The 23,115-nt window shown below is 40.0% G+C and overlaps 1 protein-coding gene across 4 annotated transcripts in view; it reads right to left on the bottom strand.

Moving 5' to 3' along the window:
• Window positions 1–23,115, bottom strand: part of MAP3K15 (mitogen-activated protein kinase kinase kinase 15) — a 1,281,486-nt gene that overhangs the window by 461,897 nt on the left and 796,474 nt on the right. For all 4 annotated transcript variants that reach the window (XM_086934586.1, XM_086934588.1, XM_086934587.1 and 1 more), the window contains exons 12-13: window positions 7,569–7,618; window positions 12–107 (exon numbers count right to left, since the gene is read on the bottom strand). In XM_086934586.1, the coding sequence (XP_086790712.1) occupies window positions 12–107; window positions 7,569–7,618 (146 nt within the window). The remainder of the gene's footprint in view (window positions 1–11; window positions 108–7,568; window positions 7,619–23,115) is intronic.

Raw genomic sequence — 23,115 nt, forward strand, 5'->3', positions numbered from 1 at the left:
GAAAGCTTTACCTGCCGCACTGGTCTTCAGTAGAAAAGTATATTTGGAAGTCATCTGAATTATCGTGAACATAAAGAAAACAACATCGTTCATCAAACTTGGATATGCTGTAAAAATAAAGAAGAAAGCCTTAATCGAGGACTTGTCTAACACTTACTGACTTTTGTGTAATGCACATAAACCTGTTCACCTAATTTAAATATTTATTTTTTGACAAAGCATTTAGGCTGAATTCTTAGTGTCTTTGCAGAAATAGTTCTTGTACTCTACGTATTTATATCAAAGTTTATTTAAGGTTACAAACCTTTTTACAAAAGAATTTGAGAGGTGCACTCGGTAAAGTCAACAACACAGAAAGTTCATTGGTTTTGTAAATCTTCTGTTCTTTCTTTAATTCGTTCTTTATTTTCTTTTAAAATACACAGGCACAGCCAACGCGTTTCATTCCCTTTCGTGCCTTGGGAATTTCGTCAGGGCTGCAAAAGATTTTAACATGCATAAGCATTTTTTGCCTTGTGTTTGAATAGATATAACAATAATCTACATAACATACAGAATTAGATTAAAATGGACTAGAGAATACACCAATAGACCTAGCCATATAAAAAGTACAAGCCAAATGGCACATTCACTAATACATTGTGGAAGCAAGTACACCCTCACCAGTACATTGCCTCTACAATGCCAATCCAAAACAGTGTAACTTGACATAACCCGATTTCACCGACCTGTGCCAATTGGGGAAAAAGGCACCCGAAAAGAGTTGTGCAATCATACCAAGTATAGTACTTTAAAAGCCAAAGATTGAGTAAAAGATGAAACATATATTGTCCAAAATGTGAAACGTGAAAAGTCACAGAGTGTATGGTCAGGTTGACCGTGATCAAGATATGAACACAGCATCAAGTCAACAATACTATCACTGTAATCACTTCAAAGGACATAGGGGATAGGAAATGGTCATAAACGTCCCCCATGAGTACCATGATATGAATCCAAAAATGGGCTCACCATGCAACAAATGATCATACAAATTTGATGGTCCAAAGCGTGATCGCACCCGCAGTACTGGTGCTGAAGGATTAGTGTCAGTGATGTGGTCCCAATTGTTCCTAGAGATAAGATACGGTAGTGTAGTTTATTAGCGACGGTCCCGCCAAATTCTATGTAAGATCTTAAAACTGATCATAGACCGTTATATTATTTACGGCTTGAGTAAAGTGCGTCACAAGTACATACCAAATAATATATAAATTATTATGTCTCGCTACGTTGCAAATGGAGCATGGAGAGAGATATATTTTGTAATAAGTCCAGAACTTGGCAAAACCCAAAGGTACAGATATCAAAAGGAAGCTACTCCCCTGCAGGTAGTCTAATTGTAAATGGGAAACACCGATCTTAGACGGAAGCTACTCCCTTACAGGCCATCTGTTAGTGCAAGGGAAATCGCGAAATAGTATTTACCTGGATAGTATAGAAGTAACGTTCCAGGCGAAGTATCTGCTCGTAATGCCACAAATTAGCCCTTATCACTCATACCTGTATGTAGATCAAAAACTTTCAATTGATTATATCCATATTCCTTTTTCACTCTTGTTCAAGAAAACACTGGGTGTCTCACTGTGGTCAACATTATCTGAGTCTCTTTCGGGGGGATGAGATATACCCTCTGCAGAGCATAATCTCCAGTAACTCCGCTTACTATCAACCTTCTTAAGGATGGCCGCCATGGCCCCTTAAACCTGCATATAATTGGTTCATGTTTCCCTTAGCCAGTCCGATAAAACCGTGGGGGTTAATATCATCTGAGCCTCCACCCGTGTTTAAAACACACTGGGCTTTTCACTATCATCAACATTTACCTGATCTTTATTCGGGGGATGGGATATACCCCCTCCAGAATACAATCTTAATATCCTCCGTTTACTATCAACTTTCTCAAAGATGGCCGCCATGGCCCCTTTAGACTTGCACATAATTTGTTATGTTTCCCAGAGCCAGTCCGATAAAATCATTGTGGCCAACACTTTCCAAGCTCGGAACTACACATTCCGATAAGCAAACATATTGTTTACTTACACACTTTTATCGAATTAAGTATATCCGATTTTGTGGGTACGATCGTTCTCTTGATCTACGACCAATTAATAATATATCGTCACGCTTCTGATAAAATATTCCCTTTAGTAATCCAGAATATGTTGTGCATAATCGGTACGTACTTATCTTTTGCTTACAACTATACCAGTGGGGCGTTTCATATATTTACATGTTTAAAGATGGCCGTTTCTGAAACTATGGGTTAACATTGAACCGGTCCCGACTCTGCTCCAATGTTGAAGGAACCACGTGACCCTATTCGGGGTCAGTTTACCTCCTTCAAAAATGGCGGGGGACCGGCAAAACATTGGGTCCAGAATTCCACGGGGAGGAGCAGGAGACTACAGAGACCCTATCACAGGTATGCCACTCTATAGGGAACTAGCACTAGCGTCATCTCTGAGTATTGTATGGCATGTTGGTAACATCGGATGATATATTTATGTTTAGGTCCTGCAACCTAAGAATACTTTTACGACTCATTTGGATACCGGTCGACGAGCGAATGCCACCCCGCCCTCGTCCACACTGACTTTACAAGGTACTAGAGACTGATAAGCGGCAGTTAACAATATAGCATTTCGGGGTGTTGTGAGCGTAACAAATGACTATGTTTATTTACAATAGCGGGAGGAGGATAACAGAGACCGAACCTCCGTCTGTTATACCAGTGGGAAGAGGAAATTAGTGATTGTATCTACTTTCGTCTACTCCCCCTTCCCTCCATGAGCCTTGTACCAGTCACTGCAAAGGTTATCTCTATAATGACATGGGCCACCAACCAGTTTTTATAAAAATTCTTTTTGTGATCAAAAGAAACCTACATTGAGATATTTCCTTATATATTTTTAACTTGAACTCTCTATTAGAGGTGATACTTAGCCTTAAGGTGTTATTACACTTTGAAAAAAATGGAGGTATATATAATAAAATTTACCAGAACCTCAAAGTGTATGTTATAATATAAATACCTCTGGCAATATGCACTACCCATTATATGCATATACCTCTAGTTACAGAGAGTATGATATAATTTGGCATATATATGTCTCACATACAGGGGGCCAGGATCTATACTTGTTTCTCTATCCACGCACTACGGTTGCTAATTTGTGGCATTACGAGCAGATACTTCGCCTGGAACGTTACTTCTATAATATCCAGGTAAAAACTATTTTGCGATTTCCCTTGCACTAACAGATGGCCTGTAAGGGAGTAGCTTCCATCTAAGATCGGTGTTTCCCTTTTACAATTAGACTACCTGCAGGGGAGTAGCTTCCTTTTGATATCTGTACCTTTGGGTTTTGCCAAGTTCTGGACTTATTACAAAATATATCTCGCTCCATGCTCCATTTGCAACGTAGCGAGACATAATAATTTATATATTATTTGGTATGTACTTGTGACGCACTTTACTCAAGCCGTAAATAATATAACGGTCTATGATCAGTTTTAAGATCTTACATAGAATTTGGTGGAACCGTCGCTAACAAACTACACTATTGTATCTTATCTCTAGGAACAATTGGGACCACATCACTGACACTAATCCTTCAGCACCAGTACTGCGGGTGAGATCACGCTTTGGACCATCGAATTTGTATGATCATTTGTTGCATGGTGAGCCCATTTTTGGATTCATATCATGGTACTCATGGGGGACGTTTATGACCATATCCTATCCCCTATGTCCTTTGAAGTGATTACAGTGATAGTATCGTTGACTTGATGCTGTGTTCATATCTTGATCACGGTCAACCTGACCATACACTCTGTGACGTTTCACGTTTCACATTTTGGACAATATATGTTTCATCTTTTTACTCAATCTTTGGCTTTTAAAGTACTATACTTGGTATGATTGCACAACTCTTTTCGGGTGCCTTTTTCCCCAATTGGCACAGGTCGGTGAAATCGGGTTATGTCAAGTTACACTGTTTTGGATTGGCATTGTAGAGGCAATGTACTGGTGAGGGTGTACTTGCTTCCACAATGTATTAGTGAATGTGCCATTTGGCTTGTACTTTTTATATGGCTAGGTCTATTGGTGTATTCTCTAGTCCATTTTAATCTAATTTTGTATGTTATGTGGATTATTGTTATATCTATTCAAACACAAGGCAAAAAATGTTTATGCATGTTAAAATTTTTTGCAGCCCTGACGAAATTCCCAAGGCACGAAAGAGAATGAAACGCGTCGGCTGTGCCTGTGTATTTTAAAAGAAAATAAAGAACGCATTAAAGAAAGAACAGAAGATTTACAAAACCAATGAACTTTTTGTGTTGTTGACTTTACCGAGTGCACCTCTCAAATTCTTTTGTAAAATTGTTCTGACGGACATCCTTGGCGGCGGATGGTGAGAGTGGTTGCACCACCAGATATCTGGAAACAGAAAAAGTTGATGTGCTTAACCTTGGTCTGCTGCTGTTTGCTTTGGTAAGGTTATAAACCTATATAACCATCAGACTTTATCAGCAATTCATTGCACAGTAACAGAATATATATAGAGGTAATGCAATAAGTCACCAGGGGATAGGCAGGGAAACAAAGGAAGGGGAAGAGGATCAGGCAGAGGAAAAACTAGTCTACAAGAGGAGACAAGCAATGGAGAAAGATCAGAGGGCTTAGTGGGAATAGACAAAAAGGGCCAACATGCAGACCAGTAATGGATGTGACGATGTTAAACAATACTATTAATAACTTATCAAACAGGATACTCACAGATGATGAGAACACTGTCTTGTGTTTTGGACTCCTCTTTTGTCCCTCTTCTGGTTTCAGTCATGCATTGACTTGTTTTGACTAATAAAAAAATGGAAATTCAAGCAGTGGCCCTATCTGAGACAGGGTGCAAGAGGGAAAAGGTGCAGCACCGGGGTACTCAACTGAGAGGACTCCATGAATTCGACACTTGGGGTTAGTGATGTGCCGCTTAACCTCCATATATTGGAGATGAATGAGCAAGGCGTTCTTCTAGATGAGTTGGGTATAGCATATGAACAATCCTATCCCAATTTCATACCCAAATCAACTTTTTTTAAGTTAGATGCCCTGTGACGGTACCAACACTTTTCATGAAAAGATTTTAGAAGAGTTGATGAAAATTAGAAGAACTAGTCGAGTTGAGTAGTGGAATCTGACAAAAGAACAGAGACAAGCTATTGATTCACTTGCAAGTGATGATAGAATAATTATCGACCCTGCAGATAAGGGTGGGAATGTTGTAGTATTATTAAGAGAGATGTATATCAAAGAGGCTGTGAGACCGCTTAGTGATGGGGCCTGCTATGAGTTCATTAACAAGGAGACTGACAACAAAAGTATGACAGATTACTGGGTCATGCTAGAAGGATGAAGGGATAAAGGGTTGTTTGAGTTGGAGGAGTATAGCTACTTGAGGACGGAATTTTCCAGTGTGCCTGTATTATATTTGCTCCTCAAAGTAAATATCGGCACAAAACATTTCCAAAAAACAGTTCATCCACTTTAGGTCCTTCACAGAAAGTTTTGTGTTGAGCCATCAGGCAAGGGCCAAGAAAAAGAGCATGTCTCAAAAATGTGATTCCCCATGGTAATTTTCATAGGAGATTTTGCTTTCTAATACAGAAAATATGGCTGAACAAAATTGGCAATATGTTACCCAGAAAGCATGCTTTATGTGATCAGGTGTACATCTGTCTAGCTGTTTTCGAGAAATGTGCAATTAAAGAGGGGGTTCTGTTGGGCATGGAGTGGTTAACCCTGAAAAACAATTACTGATATCTGGATGGTTGGTCCCACGGTACTCCTCCAATACAGAACTGTGGTACTTCCATGGTAACATCATTCTAAAAATACTTAGATCTGATTGGTTGAGGACATTTTTTCTACTGTCAGTCATTTCAGTACCGAGGAACCGGTACTGGCACTGCTGTACCAGAATTACCTGATTGGCTTGGCACAACATTTGAGAAAATGCTGCGACTGCAATTACTGGACTCGGTTCCTGAGTCCTGAGAAAAAATTTGAAAAGGACAAATGAGGGGAAGGTTCAGCACTCCGTATTACTACTATGGGATACAGTGCGGCCCCTGTGAGGCACCACAGTACTTCTGTGATATTTGTACTACTGTGGGAGTATGGTAGTACTAATAATAGTCATGAAAAAATAGGAGAATAGCAACTTCCTGGTGGGTTGGACGAAGAGCATAGCCTATATATATTTATATAGACATGCATTGTGGTATTACACAGGCAGCAAGAGAGCGTGTGAGTAGTTATTGTTAGGCTAGATTTTATAATGAACAGGCATTTTTTGGTTTTACTAATAACTTTGGTGCCATTTGACGAATCCACACACAAGTGTCCAAAAAAGGTCAAGTTTTGTGCAGATCCATCAAGCTTGGGTCCCAAAAAATGGAACCTCCCAAAAATTACATTTTCCATTTTAACTCACACAGGATGATTTGCACTTCAATAAAGAAAAAAATGGCTGGAACGAATAACACCAAATTTTACATTTAAGTGAACCTTTACCCTAGGAAGTGCTTTTGCTTTGTTTTGTGTAAATCCGTTTGGTAGTTTTCATGAAATTAGCTTTTAAAAAGTGTTCCGCTTTAGACATGATGAGGTTACAATTTTGAGATAACCATTGTCTCTACCTGGCTAGCTTTCAAGGACGTTTTCATATTACAGCATCCATTGCACTGGGCAGCTACTTTTGCGAGAAAAAGAAACCCTTAGCCTTAGCCAGAGGTGTGCCTTTGCCTGATTTTATTTAAATACATTAAACAACTTTTTTTGAGAAGTCTGTGCTACTAAAAGGTATTGTGCTGACTTTGTAGGGTTAATCTGAGGAAGCCTTTTGTATCTCTAGGCCATTATTTTGGTAAACAGCTCCAAACCTGATCTCTGGAATTGCCCGGCAATCCACAAAATCCCAAAAATAAACCAAACAAATTAGACGAGTGAGCATTTTCTCTCTGACTGGCTGGCTACAACATTTTAGTTTCAATCGCAACTAGGGCTGCCAGCCTCCAAATCCTGAAAAGACAAAATGGCCTATAAGGTGGTAAGCAGTGGATCCAGCAGGACTGTGGCATGGACATATGCCAAATCGAGGAGTCACAGCCTGTCATAGACAGCACCTACAGGATTAATTATCAGGGTGCTTGCAACCCCATATAGGATCTCAGGATAGTATCTCAGCTTGCCAACATCCAGTCTAATGGGTTGCCTCACCCTTCATGGTTTCTTGTTTTTAAACTACTTTACTCAAACAAATATTAGATTTCCTGAATAGAGAATATCCATGTAACAGGCATAACAATTCTCTATTGGCCTAGTGTCCTAATGAATAAACATTTTACTGATCAAAAGATGGGTGACGAATACAACATTCTAATTTTCCACCTCCAAAAACAGGTTTTCTGTAGTTTAACATTTAGCCTTAATGTAAGAACAATTATTTTGGAAATAGACCTACCTTATTCCTCTGATGGAGGAAGCTGTGAAATTCCATTCATGAATCCCTTTCTGAAAAAAAAGTATAGTTTGAGCTCAATTTCAATTCAGAATTGGAAACACATATTTCATTTGAGCTCATTGCTAGCCTAGGAGGGGATTACTATCAGGCATTTCAAGCCCTCCAGTAAGATTTGTGTGGTTTAGTATTAGCAAGATTGTTTAGTAGGGAAAGAGGGCAGAAAAACTGCGCAAGCTAAGTAATTATTTTGGTTAAAAAAAAAAGAAAATGCATGTACCGAAGGTTATGTTATGAGTCTGTTGCAGAATCTGCAGATTGTCATAGTTGCCCATTAAGAAACCTGACTAGTCCTAATATCACCTTATACCTCTTTCTTCCTCCAATCTTCACTTCCTGCGGCTTTATCGTGCTCTAAGAGGCTTATTTTAATTTTTTTCCCCCTTTGACACAATTTACCCACATTTCTCTCTTTCCTTCTTTCCTCCTTTTCTGTCTTTCTCTCTTTTGCTCTTGGATCACAGTCGGATTGATGAAAAATAAGTCCCAGTCTACAAAAATGCGTGCCAGTCCAGTCCCCCACCACCAGCGTCCACCGACACAAATTAAGCAATGGCCAGCCTTTGTTACAAGACATCACACAAAGTGACATCACGTGACCTTTGGACCACATGAAATCAAAGGAAGTGACATTGCATGACCTTTGGCTTGGTGCCATTACAAGAAGTGATGCATCTAACTTTTGGTTCCTTACATCACACACAAAGGCTGGAAAATCTCTACAGATAGAAAAGGTGTACCCTATAAACAGACACACTTTAAATCCTATTGAAAATATAGCTTCAGGCATTGTTTCTGGTACAATCTTCAGGTATTTGATTAAGATAATGTAGCATTGATTAAGAACCTATCAAATAGTGTACAACAATGGAAAATACGCTAGTGAAGTTTAAATCAGACATTATCAATATCAAGTAAATTATAAAATGGGAAGGTTGATGGGCATATAATCTTTAAACGAAGTTCACTTTATTATTTGTTTTAGAAACTAAGAGTACCATGCAATTAAATATTTGTCTTGGAACGTACATTACAGTGCTATTTCATGTAGGTCAAGTTCTCCAAGCAACCTTTCTTTCCATGACATGGTCTACATACTTTTAGACCTGTGGAGCCATTAAACCTTTCCAGGTTTATTATCATTCATTTTTTTTACGGAAAACATGCACCTCACTGGTACAGTACTTGTATTGATCAATAATGTGCTTGTTATGCATTAGCATACCTTTCCAGCAACAAGCATCTTATCTAAAAGCGAGAATGCCCAAAGGCATAAATGCTTGTTTAAAATGCAGATGTTTCTGTACGCATTCAAAAACTACTCCATTAATTACCGCTCCTAAAGCAAAACTTTCCACATTTTCAAAATCCATCACATACACACATACAGAGACAATAAACCATACATGTGTAAATCAGTGTATAGAAAATGTTACATGCGTCAAAGGAGACTGCAGAGTGTAGGATTCACATGTCATCTATACTGTTAGGCACTTTTTAAGAGTGCATGGTCTTGAGAAGCACAAACTCAGGATTCCGAACAGAACACAGTGGTTGGGGTTGACTTTAATAATAAGAATTTATTCCTACACAAACAAACCTTTCTTAGCAACATCAGGATAGAAAAAGTGGGGAAAAACATAACTTTCTACCATGCAGCTTGCATGCAGCACTTAAATGGCAGTTCATAGCTCACTGTGCTAGATTACGAAAGTAACTTATGAACTACACAATAAGAACAGAATCTCAGTGTCAAAAGTAGTAATCAACTGCTCTATCCACATAAATACTGTTCTTTGATATGCACAGTGCATGTTGTTTGCAGCAAGCATATTAACCCTCTGAGCTACCTTCTCCCATCTCTCTCCAGCAGGTACATTAATAAATCACCAGAGTTAACTAGACACTTTTATTGTTGCCTGAATGTTGCTGAATATAGAAGGAACTTTGCAGTCTATTCTGCCCTTAGCATTTTTCAAAATAGACAATGTCTTGTTGGCCAGTCCACAAGCACTGGCATGCGTGCGCATGCTGTTGCTACATGGATGCAGTGCTCAACATAAAACAATGGCAATTAATGTGTTATTCACATTACGTAAACGATGGCTGGACCACTAGAAGGTATGAACTTGAAATGTGGGCTCTTTAATAATAATTTCTGAAGTTTTGCAGCAGGGCATTTGAAAATCTTGTGTCAACTCGAAAAACAGATAATCTTATCTTACTTTACTTGTTGCTTCTGTTATAGGTTTACCCAGGCCCTGCAACTCACAGGAGTCAAAATCAATGGCACCACCACAAGGGGAGTCGGAAAATCGAGATTCTAGTTGAGTCGATGTGACAACTCAGTCAGTCTACCTCTCAGAGTACCTGCCCAGTGGCTCGCCCAAGGCCCGACTGTCTGACTCATTCAGAAAGTGACAATTAAGTGAAACATTTCACTCATTGCCTGGTCCTAAACTTGATTCTAGTCAATCACTGTACAGTCTTGACACCCAACACCCATGCAGAAGGCATGAGTCTGATTCAACTCGTAGACTGCACCACGGCAGTTCTGACTTTACTGCCATGTGGGGGCTGCCCAATCATTTACGGTGCTACACATCCCGTACCAGGCACCACATCCTCAGCTAGGGCAGGGTGCAACAGGTTTATGCTTACACTTACACACAAGTGCTGCTCGCTGCAGCACGTAAAGTCAGTCACTGTCCAATCATGCCCAGCCATGATGCACTCGCTTCATGCTCATTCGCTCAGCTTCCTGGCCCAGGCCCGCAGCAGATACATACAATGTATCAAATTAAGGACTGCGCCGGCTGGCCAAGCCTGGAGTCACCATAGCAACGACTCCAGGCAAGTTCTTTCCCCCACCCAGGCCCAGCTTACAGGCCATCATGGCTTCAGCACAGCAGTGCAATCATACGGCACTCACACTGCAGCTGATTTTATGCCGCCAGAGTGCTAGCCAAGGCAAACTAACAGCCAAGGATCGCAAGCAAGGCAGCAGGGGTTGCAACCGGTGGCTTAGGCTATCACTTTTTCACTCTTTCCTTCAAGCTAAGGTTTTCAAAGGATACATCCATTTTGTGTTTTATCAAGATTATAGGTGGATGTGATCATATTGAGGTAAATCGGAAGTGTGCAGAACCTAATGCTCCATCTCTTTCCTCTACCAGTTTCTTTTGAGGATAAACATGGCTGAAAGCAAGAATTTCTTACCAGCATCTAATGATTGTCCCAGTGTGAGGTAGATCTGTTTGAGACATAACACAACACAGTTTTCCTAGATCTTATCAGTGCTGGCCCCATAGCCACATTCTACCTCAAGGCCCTGATGGGATGGAGGCAGGATCTGTTACTGAGACCCCACATTTCTTCCTCATATGTTATCACAGAGTCATTTCAGAGTCAGCTTTGGCTGGACAGATGTTCCCCAGGTACTTTAGTAACCCGTCTCTCGCTATGGATCTCAGAATGCCATTTGGTTTTGCCAATCCTGAGGTGTCTGTGACTGGTTCTCTGTGTTTTACGCCCCATATTATGTGTGGGAGTGTCTCACTCTGAGCTGAATGTGTCTGTGTAACTCACTAAGCTGAATTGGCAATTTGGGTGATTCATTCTGTGCTGCAAACCTTTGTCACACCTGAAGAGGATTGTGTGCAACTTATTGTGCTCACTGTAGCATCCTCCCCAGCCTGGGGACTCGCCTGTGACTACGCCACAAAAGGAGCTTAGTATAACACATTCATCTTCTTTGTGTAACTGCAAACTCAATGTTCTAAACCAGCATTCAATTCACTATGCTCTAATGCCTTCGTCACAGTTCTACTGAGTCCATCAAGAGCCACAAAGGTGCCATCATTACAGACTCACACAACACAATATCTCCCCCTCTCTTAAATAAAAAATTACAATTTGTTGTACACATGAATTCAACAAGAGCTCTTCAATTAGTCTTCATGGTGCTTAGATCACATGCCCTGACCGTGTCTTCGGAAACTGGGGACAGGCAGAAGAAATGTCCATGACAGGCGTTGGTGATGGAAAAACAGCAGCAGACAGGGATTCGTCACTTGTCCTTTCAGACTCAGTCTCTATAATGACATCAGTGCCTGATGAATGATGAGACACATGTCAGAAATGCAAGGAGTCCATCATAATAGACTTCCCAGGATGCTGGACAATACCATGTGTCCTTTGCTGGTCAGAGCAAGAAATTGTTCAGCATCAGACTTTCGTTTTCTATGCTGATGAACAATAACTTGATCTTCTCTAGTGAAGGTGACATATTTTGCCTTTCAACGCCTGTCCGCATAGGCTTTCATTTCCCTCTTACAAACCAAATCTTTCATGCGTGTTTCTTCCTCATTATTTGCTATCCTGTTGGTCCATTGACACGTAAGTTGGTCGTCATGGCTCTCCTGAACATCAAGGCTGCAGGGCTTTCACATGTAGTCGAGTGAGGGGTTGAGCGGTAAGCTTGAAGAGTGGAATTTAAGGCAGCTTTAAGGCCAAACTTTTCCAGTACAGCACACTGGACAGCTTTCTTTAGAGTACTCATGAAACGATTGACAAGGCCAATAGCCTGTGGCCAAAGAGGGGTGCTCTTCTGGTACTTCATATTAAGATGATTGAGAAAGTCTCTGACTTCTCGTTTGTTGAAAGGTCTGCTGTTGTCAGACTTAAAGACCAGAAGAACACCCCAGGTCGCAAAGATGCTGTCTAATCTCTTAAAGACACATTCTTGAGTGATATATGAGAGATCTTCGAACAATGGAAAGTGGGAATATTCATCAATGATCACCGTCAGGTGAAGCCCGTTGTCGAGAGGACTGAAGCAGTCCACTGCAATTTTTTTCTCATGTATACATTGTCAACTCTGGCATGATTAACGTGCATGTAGTGGTTTTCAATGACAGACAGTTGCATAGATGACTAGCCTTTAATTCTCTTTCAACCCTCTCGTTCAGATCTGGAGACCGGACCTCAGATAGCTTGCTTAGTGGCAACAATTCCACAATGTCCTTCATGAACCACTTCAATAATATGTTGTTGCAGACTCTCCGGAATGACAATTTTCTAACCTCTTAGAATAATACCTTCCTGAGTAACAGACAGATCATCTTAGATATCCTTAAACTTTAGATATTCACTGTAACTTGTAAGAGGTTAAGGGTTCTCTTACCAAGACTGATGTGTGATAATGTCTTTCAGTTTTAGCATGCCACTATCTTGATTTGTGGCAGTGACAATTGTTCCAACAAAATGGCAGCTGGGGCGCTTGATTTCACTATGAAATTTATGTAAGCTTTAACCATCTTAGAATGAGTGTCAGGGCATTGTAGAGGTACACATGAGAAGTAGTCAGGAGTGTTCTGATCTTTCCCTGGACAATGCATGATGGTGTAATTGTACTCTTGCAATCGCAGATCCCAACTTTCAATGCGAGAAGGCACTTTTGCTTTTGGATTTCCAAAGAAAGTCAACAATACTTGATGATCGATCACAAGCATGAAGGGCTTCCCATACAAGAATATGTGGAAATGTTCACAAGCCCACACCACTGCTAGGCTTTCTTTCTCAGGTTGTGAATGAGCCCGTTCAGTTTGGGACAAACTTTGGCATGCATATGCCAGAATACATCTTCGAGCAGTTAGGTGTCCGCTTTTCTACGCAAGGATGGCGCCCAACCCGACAGGGCTAGCATCAACAACAACCTCAGTATGAAGCTTTGGATCAAAGTATACAATTTTAGTAATGGTCTCAATAGCTTGCTTGATTTTCTGGAAACTTTGCTTGATTTTCTGGAAACTTTGCTCACATTCATGTGACCAAAGAAAAGAAACATGCTTTTTTGTCAAGTCTATTAAAGGTGCACTGACAGTGGCAAAGGCTTGTATGTATCTAGAGCAATAGCTGGCCTTGCCAATGAATGTAAGTAACGTGGAAACATCTTGTGGGGGACTGGCAATTGACAGAGCTTGCACTTTAGCTGGATCTGGTATCATGCCCCCATCAGAAAAGATATGGCCAAAGAATGTTAACTGTCTTTTGGAATTCACATTTCTTGACATTCAAAGTTAAACTGGCATCAGTGAGCTGCTGACACACTTGCTCCATCTGTGTAGATCCGAACTTCCACAAGCCAACCGTGCAAGAACACAGACTACAAATTGATTTTACTGCCATTTTTTTATAGCAAACTCTCTTTCTTTGCTCTTCACCAAGACACAACACCTCTGGACGCCATGACGTCAGATTTCTCCCCCTGGAGATCATCCTACAACCTACAAATGTATTTTTAGTTATGGCCCCTTGTTTTTTTGTGCAGACTCTGCTTAGTTAGGGTGCTCATGTACTCTGTAAATCCCCAAAATGTGCCCAGTCCCATGAAACCCACTTTGACATTCGTGCAACACATGTTCAGGGACCTCTTGCACCTCACGGACACATACACTGAATCCATTCTAGCATCCCACACACACTACACAGCTCACTCCTACACAACACATTATATCAACACATTACCACTGTGGGCACTCAAACCACAAACAGGTCATGTTACATATGCTCACTGATACCCCACACATTAGAAGCAGACAGACTTTAGTTACCCCAAGCTACAGCCCCCGAGAAAGCCAAATGTCTCATCTACTGGTATCTTTGTAGCAGTAGTAAACATCGCCTGATTGGAGGCCAGTCTCTCAGTATTGTATCGTTTTACTGAATCTAGCTACATTCAAACAGAGTTTGACAGGATGTACAGGCAGGGTACTCTAGGGGAATACTCTGTTTGCCCTGAGACTTCGTAGAAAAGAGGTTCTTTAAGGTAGCAAAGCCACTGCTCCAATTTGCAAACAAGTTTACCTACTTTGTGGTCCCTGGATGGCCCTTAACTTATTTGAGGCTGTCTTATTCAATGACAAATGGATCCCTGTTATCGAATTCCAGTATAGGGCCATTCATTTTGATAATGCTAGGGAAAATGAGTCCTATGGGAGGGGATCGATCTCCAGCACAGGCACCCCATACCAGGAAATCTGAAATACTGAGATAAATAGGAACACATGGTTGAAATGTAAGAGGCAACCCCAAATTGTATAGAAATGTACACAGTGTTCTTTGTGTTTCAGAGGCAGAGGGGTGATTCTGCTCGGGACCAATGGCTCAAGAATCGTCTTGGTATTCTGTTCTCTCTCTGCCAAGTGTTCACTAAGTGTTATATGTGAACCTAGCAGACCTGTCAAAGACCATTTGACATTCAAGCAACATGTGACACTGGAGTGTTAAAAAGGATGCCCATAGCCCCCACCCTGCACATTGTCCAGAGTTCAGAGGAGTCATCTTTGCCAATTCCATTCAGTCTATTATTTGCTTCTATGGGTGATTTTACACCTTTTTCACACATATTCAAGGCTAATCCTTGGCTGTGAAAAGATGGAGAGCCAATGCAAATTTACCTCCAAGAAATTCAGGCATGGAAAGGCAACTGTCTAAAAGTTATTTTTCCTTAATATTTATAAAAACTCTGAGCTCACAATATTTGTTAATAACTATTCAAATTAGTTGTTTAATTACTTTTCTAGCTGGTCTCATTATTGAGACACGCTATTAGTATTTTAATCTGTACTGTGGTTTCCTACATAGGATAGCTGGGCCAGCCACAGTGAAAATTGCTTTTAGAACCATTTCACTGTACGGCCATGTCCCACTCTTCAATACCAGGCACAATACTTGTGGGTTACAAGGCTTTCATAGGGGTGACTTATTCGTATTAAAAAGGGAGATCTTCTTGGAGAGGTGTGGCTCACTGGTTAGAGGCGGCAGACCCGAGTGCAGAGAACGGCCCGGGACCAGGGTTCGATTCCCGACACGGCAGGGTCTTGGACCAGGATCAGCGGACTGATAATTCTCGCATCGGTGCCTACTCCGACCAGGGAGCACACTCGGCAACTCTGGGCATTAGCTTGCCTCATCTCCACAACGGCCCCACACAAACGCCGGGGATGCCTGGTTTCACCTTGGAGACCCCCAGGAGGGACTATCTCACAGGGAAAGCCAGGACGGGTTCCCCAGCGGTCTATAGCGCTACGAGGCCTCCGGGTAGCAGTGCGCTTTACAAGACACAACAATTTACAATTTACAATTCTTAAATAGAGTACTTTTAGACATATTAAGCCATGGATTTTCAGGTTTGAATGTTTACTCATAGAACAATGAGTAACAGCCTGTGGTATACAACAGGCTGTTACTAGGTATTCTATCCAGCACTGGTAAAACCAAAAGTTCTAGCTTTAATGTGCTAATGCATACAAATAGCACTTGTACATTCCTGTGTTTGCTGGAGTTAGTACATTGAAGCCAGGCATATTGTCTTTGTCGATGTTTGTTGTTTTTCTGTGACCGTAGACTGATAGTCTAGATATTCAGGTGTTGTTAGAAATTGAAGTTTCTGGTTGGCAGAGTAAACACCCTGTCCAAGCAGGAGCCACAATCCTAGTCAGGGTAAGTCAGATGCACACCCAAAATTAACCTGTGCTCACCCTTTGGTAGCTCGGCACAGAGCAGTGATGCTTAACTTGAGAGGCAATGTGTAAAGTATTTTTGCAACATTTAAATTAAAGTAAAAGTGAAAACACCACAAAAAGAACCCCACACCAGTTTGGAAAAATAGATAATATTTAGCTGAGTAAAACAAGACCAAAAAGTCCAAATCCAATCAATAGAAGTTGAGATATGAATTTTTAAAGATTAAATTCCAAAACAGTGCTTAGAAGTCAATAGTGCTGAAAAGATTACCTGAGGTTAAGCTATACCGGGGTGAATCCAAAGATAAGGCTGACCGTGATGGAAGACAGTCGAGCTCGGGAATCACCCAGGGCCTGCTGAAAAAGTACCTTTGTATGGAGCAAGCGCCGTCGTCAAAGACTCGATGTGCTTGTTCCGATTGACGCAGTCGGGTGGATGCATTGCAGTTGAGCCTCACAGTTGGTGTTGAAGGATCGCCGCTGCATCGAAGTTGCGCCTCGCAGAAGCGCCTTCGGTTCTGCGCTGCATTATTGTTGAACCTCGCAGTCAAGACCCACATTGTCGTCTGAGGGTACTGTGTTGGGTCCGATTGGCACACAGGGGTCCCTGCACCAATATTTGCAGAAAAAGCTGCAGAACCCTCTTCTGAGACCCATGACTGGAGGGGACGCCTCATGCAAGGATAGGACTCACAGATGGCAGAGTCCAGTATCACCAGCAGAGTTACAAAAAGTCTTTTGTGACCATGAGACTCAAGAGAACAGGAGGCAAGCCAACAAACCTTTGCAGAAACTTAGGCTAAAGAATATAGAGAGCATGTCCAGCCTCTCTCATTCCCAGGGAAGAAGTAGCTGGCCAACACAGCAGAGTAGGTAGTAAAGTGGTAGTCCCTCCTACGGATCACTGACAAAATTTCGACCTCCAAAATATCGACCTACAGAAATATCGAGTCTAAAATATCGAGGGCAAGAATATCGACATCCTATCTACAACATGGTAAGTACAAAAATATCGAAAAAATAATATAGATGTTAAAAATATCGATGTTAAAAATATAGTTTTTTTTTCTTTTAAAATATAATTGTAAAATAAATTAAATAACACTAATAAATATAATATACATAGTTATAAGTATCTAATAATGTTTAAAATTAATAAATAATACATATATAATATTAAATACATTAATGAAATATATACTGTAAATATATAATATATATGTTCTGAACAATATGTTGTAATAATTATTTTACTAACTTATAAATTATTAAAATATATTCTAATTTACAAATACATTTATAAACATAAAACAATAACATAAATAAAATGTACAAAACATAAAAAATTTAATATTCTTTTAATATTTTTATAATTAATTATATAAAATGTTGGATAGCGTAGGGGTAAAAATTACTATTCCCACTCCAGAGAGTGCAACAGTAGGGAAAGCGTTGGATAGCGTAGAGGTAAAAATTACTATTCCCACTACAGAGAGTGCAACAGTAGGGAAAGCGTTGGATAGCATAGGAATATAAATTACTATTCCCACTCCACAGAGTGCAACAGTAGGGAAAGCGTTGGATAGCGTAGGAGTAAAAATCACTATTCCCACTCCAGAGAGTGCAAAAGTAGGGAAAGCATTGGATGGCGTAGGGGTAAAAATTACTATTCCCACTCCAGAGAGTGCATCAGTAGGGAAAGAGTTGGATAGCGTACGAGTAAAAAATACTATTCCCACTCCAGAGAGTGCAACAGTAGGGAAAGCGTTGGATAACGTAGGGGTAAAAATTACTATTCCCACTCCAGAGAGTGCAACAGTAGGGAAAGCATTGGATAGCGCAGGGGTAAAAATTACCATTCCAACTCCAGAGAGTGCAACAGTAGGGAAAGCATTGGATAGCGTAGGAGTAAAAATTACTATTCCCACTCCAGAGAGTGCAACAGTAGGGAAAGCATTGGATAGCATAGGGGTAAAAATTAATATTCCCACTCCAGAGAGTGCAAAAGTAGGGAAAACGTTGGATAGCGTTTGGGTAAAAATTACTATTCCCACTCCAGAGAGTGCAAAAGTAGGGAAAGCCTTGCATAGCGTAGGAGTAAAAATTACTATTTCTACTCCAGAGAGTGCAACAGTAGGAAAAGTGTTGGATAGCGTAGGGGTAACAATTACTATTCCCACTCCAGAGAGTGCAACAGTAGGGAAAGCGTTGGATAGCGTAGGAATATAAATTACTATTCCCACTCCACAGAGTGCAACAGTAGGGAAAGCGTTGGATAGCATAGGAGTAAAAATTACTATTCCCACTCCAGAGAGTGCAAAAGTAGGGAAAGCATTGGATAGCGTAGGGGTAAAAATTACTATTCCCACTCCAGAGAGTGCAACAGTAGGGAAAGCGTTGGATAGCGTAGAGGTAAAAATTACTATTCCCACTCCAGAGAGTGCAACTGTAGGGAAAGCGTTGGATAGCGTAGGAGTAAAAATTACTATTCCCACTCCAGAGAGTGCATCAGTAGGGAAAGCGTTGGTTAGCGTAGGAGTAAAAATTACTATTCCCACTCCAGAGAGTGCAACAGTAGGGAAAGCGTTGGATAGCGTAGGGGTAAAAATTACTATTCCCACTCCAGAGAGTGCAACAGTAGGGAAAGCTTTAGATAGCGTAGGGATAAAAATTACTATTCCCAATCCAAAGAGTGCAACAGTAGGGAAAGCATTGGATAGCGTAGGATTAAAAATTACTATTCCCACTCCAGAGAGTGCATCAGTAGGTAAAGCGTTGGATAGCGTAGGAGTAAAAATTACTATTCCCACTCCAGAGAGTGCAACAGTAGGGAAAGCGTTGGATAGCGTAGGGGTAACAATTACTATTCCCACTCCAGAGAGTGCAACAGTAGGGAAAGCGTTGGATAGCGTAGGAGTAAAAATTACTATTCCCACTCCAGAGAGTGCATCAGTAGGGAAAGCATTGGATAGCATAGGAGTAAAAATGACTATTCCCACTCCAGAGAGTGCAACAGTAGGGAAAGCGTCGGATAGCGTAGGGGTAACAATTACTATTCCCACTCCAGAGAGTGCAACAGTAGGGAAAGCGTTGGATAGCGTAGGGGTAACAATTACTATTCCCACTCCAGAGAGTGCAACAGTAGGGAAAGCGTTGGATAGCGTAGGGGTAACAATTACTATTCCCACTCCAGAGAGTGCAATAGTAGGGTAAGTGTTGGATAACGTAGGGGTAAAAAATACTATTCCCACTCCAGAGAGTACAACAGTAGGGAAAGTGTTGGATAGCGTAGGGGTAACAATTACTATTCCAACTCCAGAGAATGCAACAGTAGGGAAAATGTTGGATAGCGTAGGGGTTAAAATAACATACTTATAAATAAAAGCTTTTTATTTAAAAAATGATATAAAGTATTAAAAAAATTTAAACCATATACAATACCTATACATAATTATAAAAAACATGATTACCTAAGTATATTTAACCAAAAATAAATATTAAAAAAGACCATTTTATAATATTTAATTACCAATTAATAATTATTTAACAATTATATTATTTACAAAACAATCATTTAAAAAAAATTACTTAAGTACATTTACATTACTTCCCACCATATTCTTCTATAAACCCACTACCCACAACAGAACACATTTATCTATTTATGAATTAAATAAAATTATTTACCAATCAATTAAAATTAATTACCAATTAATTAAAATGATTTACCAATTATTTAAAATTAATTTATAATTCCTACTAATTATTAATTAATTATACATAATTAAATAACTTCCCACCCTATTCCCCTATAAACCCACAACCCGCTACAGAACATATATATCAATTAATCAATTATTTATAATGAAATAACCATTAATTAAATTTATTTACCAATTATTTAAAAATATTTAATAATAACTACTAATTATTTTTTAATTTAACGTAATTAAATTACTACCCACCCTATTCCCCTATAAACCCACAACCCGCTATAGAACATATTTATCAATTAATTAAAATGATTTACCAATTAATTAAATGTAATTACCAAATATTTATAATTAATTAATATTAACTACTAATTATTAATTAATTCAACATATTTATATTACTTCCCACCCTATTTCCCTATAAACCCATAACCCGCTACAGAACATATTTATCAATTAATCAATTAATTAAAATTATATTCAATTAATTAAAAAAAATTACTAATTAATTACAATTTATTATTAAATCCTACTAATTAATAATCAATTTAACATAATTAAATTACTTCCCACCCTATTCCCCTATAAACCCACAACTCGCTCCGGTACTAAAACATATAATTTACTTATAAATAAATGTATTAATATATATATATGTAATACACATATAATATTACTTATTTTAATTACTTAAGTAAAACATATAACACATACATAATAAAAAAACAACAGAAATAATACAAATATCGATATTAGTGTAATCGAAATTAGTAACATCGATATATATGCTATCGATATTACTAACTTCGATATTACTTACATCAATATTAAGTATTTCGATATTACTTACCTTAGGGTCGATATTCTGTCCAACGATATTCTTGTTTTCGATATTCTGCACCTTCGGAATTACTGACACGATATTTTGGTACATCGATATTTCATACTCGATATTTTGACTGTGTACCCTTCCTACAGCACAGCAATAAGTAGGCAGTAGGCCAGCACAGCAAAGCAGTTAACAAAGGTGCAGTCCCTCCTGCAGCAGAGCAGCGCTTCTTCCAGGCAGAATGTTATTGGTTTCAGAAAAGTTCTGATATGGTAGTGTCAGGGGTCCAGTACTTATACCCAAATTTGTATCTGAAGTGGGAGAGACTTCAAAGAGGCCTTTGAAGATCACAAGGTCCCTGCCTCTCCTGCCGTGGCTCCAGACTTACTGCAGGGGGTATGCAGCTCTTTGTGTGGGGACAGGCACAGCCCTATTCAGGTGCAAGTGTCAGCTCCTCCTTCCCAATCTACCTCATAAAGGCCCATCAGCCTGGTGATGGGTCATCAGGATGCAAAGTTCACTCCCCAGCTCCCTTTGTGTGACTGCCTAGAGAAAATGCACAAAGCTCAGCTGTCACCTAACCCAGACGAGTCTACAGAGACAGGCAGAGACACAGAATGGTTAAAGTAAGAAAATGGCAACTTTGTAAAAGTGGCATTTTCAGACTTACAAATTAAAATCCGACTTTACTATGAGTTGTGATTTTAAATTGTGAGTCCAGAGACACCAAACACCAAATCTCTATCTTTTCCCAATTGGAAATTACACTTAAAATATTTTTTAAGCCAATCCCAATGTTGACCTATAGGAGAGATAGGCCTTGCAGTAGTGAAAAACGAATCTAGCAGTTTTTCACCACCAGGACATATACAACTCAAAAGTACATGTCCTACATTTTAAATACACTGCATCCTGCCCATAGAGCTGCCTGGGGCCTATCCTAGGTGTGATTTATATGTAATAAAAGGGAAGGTTTGTGTCTGGCTTTTGAGTACACACAGCAGGGTTTTAAAGAGGTTTATTTCTTCAGCTTAAAAGTACATAAACAAACCCAGGCAGGCAGATTCCAAATTACCACATTACATAGGTTAAAATGTCTCTGGTCTTTAATTAACACAGAACACAACATTGGCAAGTAGGTTAACCTGCCAGGTCGAATTGGCAGTCTAAAATGGCCCACATAGTGGCAGGCCTGAGCCATGTTTAAAGGACTACTGAAGTGGGTGGCGCAATCAGTGCTGCAGCCCAACTAGTAGGATTTAATGTACAGACCCTCGGCACATATAGTGCACTTTACTAGGGACTTCTATAACAATTGTGGATAAGCCTTTGTTGCCACATTTTAGGGGAGAGTATTTGCACTTTAGCACTGGTTAGCAGTGGTAAAGTGCCCAGGGTCCTAAACCCAACAAAAACAAGGTCAGAAAAAAAGGGAGGAGGAACTCAAAAAGTTATGGGGTGACCCTGCAGAAAGGGCCACATGGAACAGGTGCCAATCTGGCAGAAGAATGAGGTAAACCCAATGGAACCAATACACCAACTCAGCACCTCGCGACCTGTGAACAGACTGGGAAAAGGGATTGATACCAAGATTAATTACTACTAGTAGCACAGACTTAAGAAGGCCTACTCAAAATATTGTTAACTACTGAGCCTTGAGAAAGGTCCAGGATTGACAGCCCTAGGGGGCAAAACACTTGTCAGCTGCCCAGTTTTTATCTATACATATACCAAGTGAAATATTGTGACCCACACCAGAAATGGAAGAAACTGTGCAATAAAAAAACAAATGAAGAAAATTGAATTTGAAATGATGTAATCTTAATTTCTATATAGGGAGAGCACCCCGAATCTTTTCCTCAGTAACCATTACACCAGACTGAAATCAATTATCTTCAGGAAAGGGCAATTAAACCTGAAAGAAGCTTAAAAGTGCGTTCAACATTAAGAAGAAATAGCTTAAACGTTTTGGCTCTCGCTCACTGGATACCAAAAGGGGTGCTACAGTGTTGGATTGCTTTGTGGTGCCCCGTCTTGCAATAATGTGATCTGGATATTCCAATTTGCGTAATGATTTTGCGGAGACAGTTCGCCAGAGCCTTGTCTTAAATCTATCTAACAATGTTTACCGATAGAGTGATGATTATCCCGCTCCTAGGGGCAGAGCTCATTTTGTGTCGCTTGTTTCATTATACAAGCTCATACTATCAGGTGAATCCCAAAGCAAACAGCAGGATGGGCAATAGTAGACAGAGGCAGAGGTGTGAAAAGTTGTTTGTGCATTTTAGCAGGGGGATAGCTTCCACCTGTGCAGCAAGTGCAGTGGCACCAGGGTCCGGAGGCATGTAGGGGCAAAATGAACACTGATTATTGCTATATATTATGATTCAAACAGCTGCAGGGATCCCACATCCTTTCAA

The sequence above is a fragment of the Lissotriton vulgaris genome, chromosome 8 (assembly GCF_964263255.1).
Source record: "Lissotriton vulgaris chromosome 8, aLisVul1.2, whole genome shotgun sequence".
Taxonomy (NCBI): domain Eukaryota; kingdom Metazoa; phylum Chordata; class Amphibia; order Caudata; family Salamandridae; genus Lissotriton; species Lissotriton vulgaris.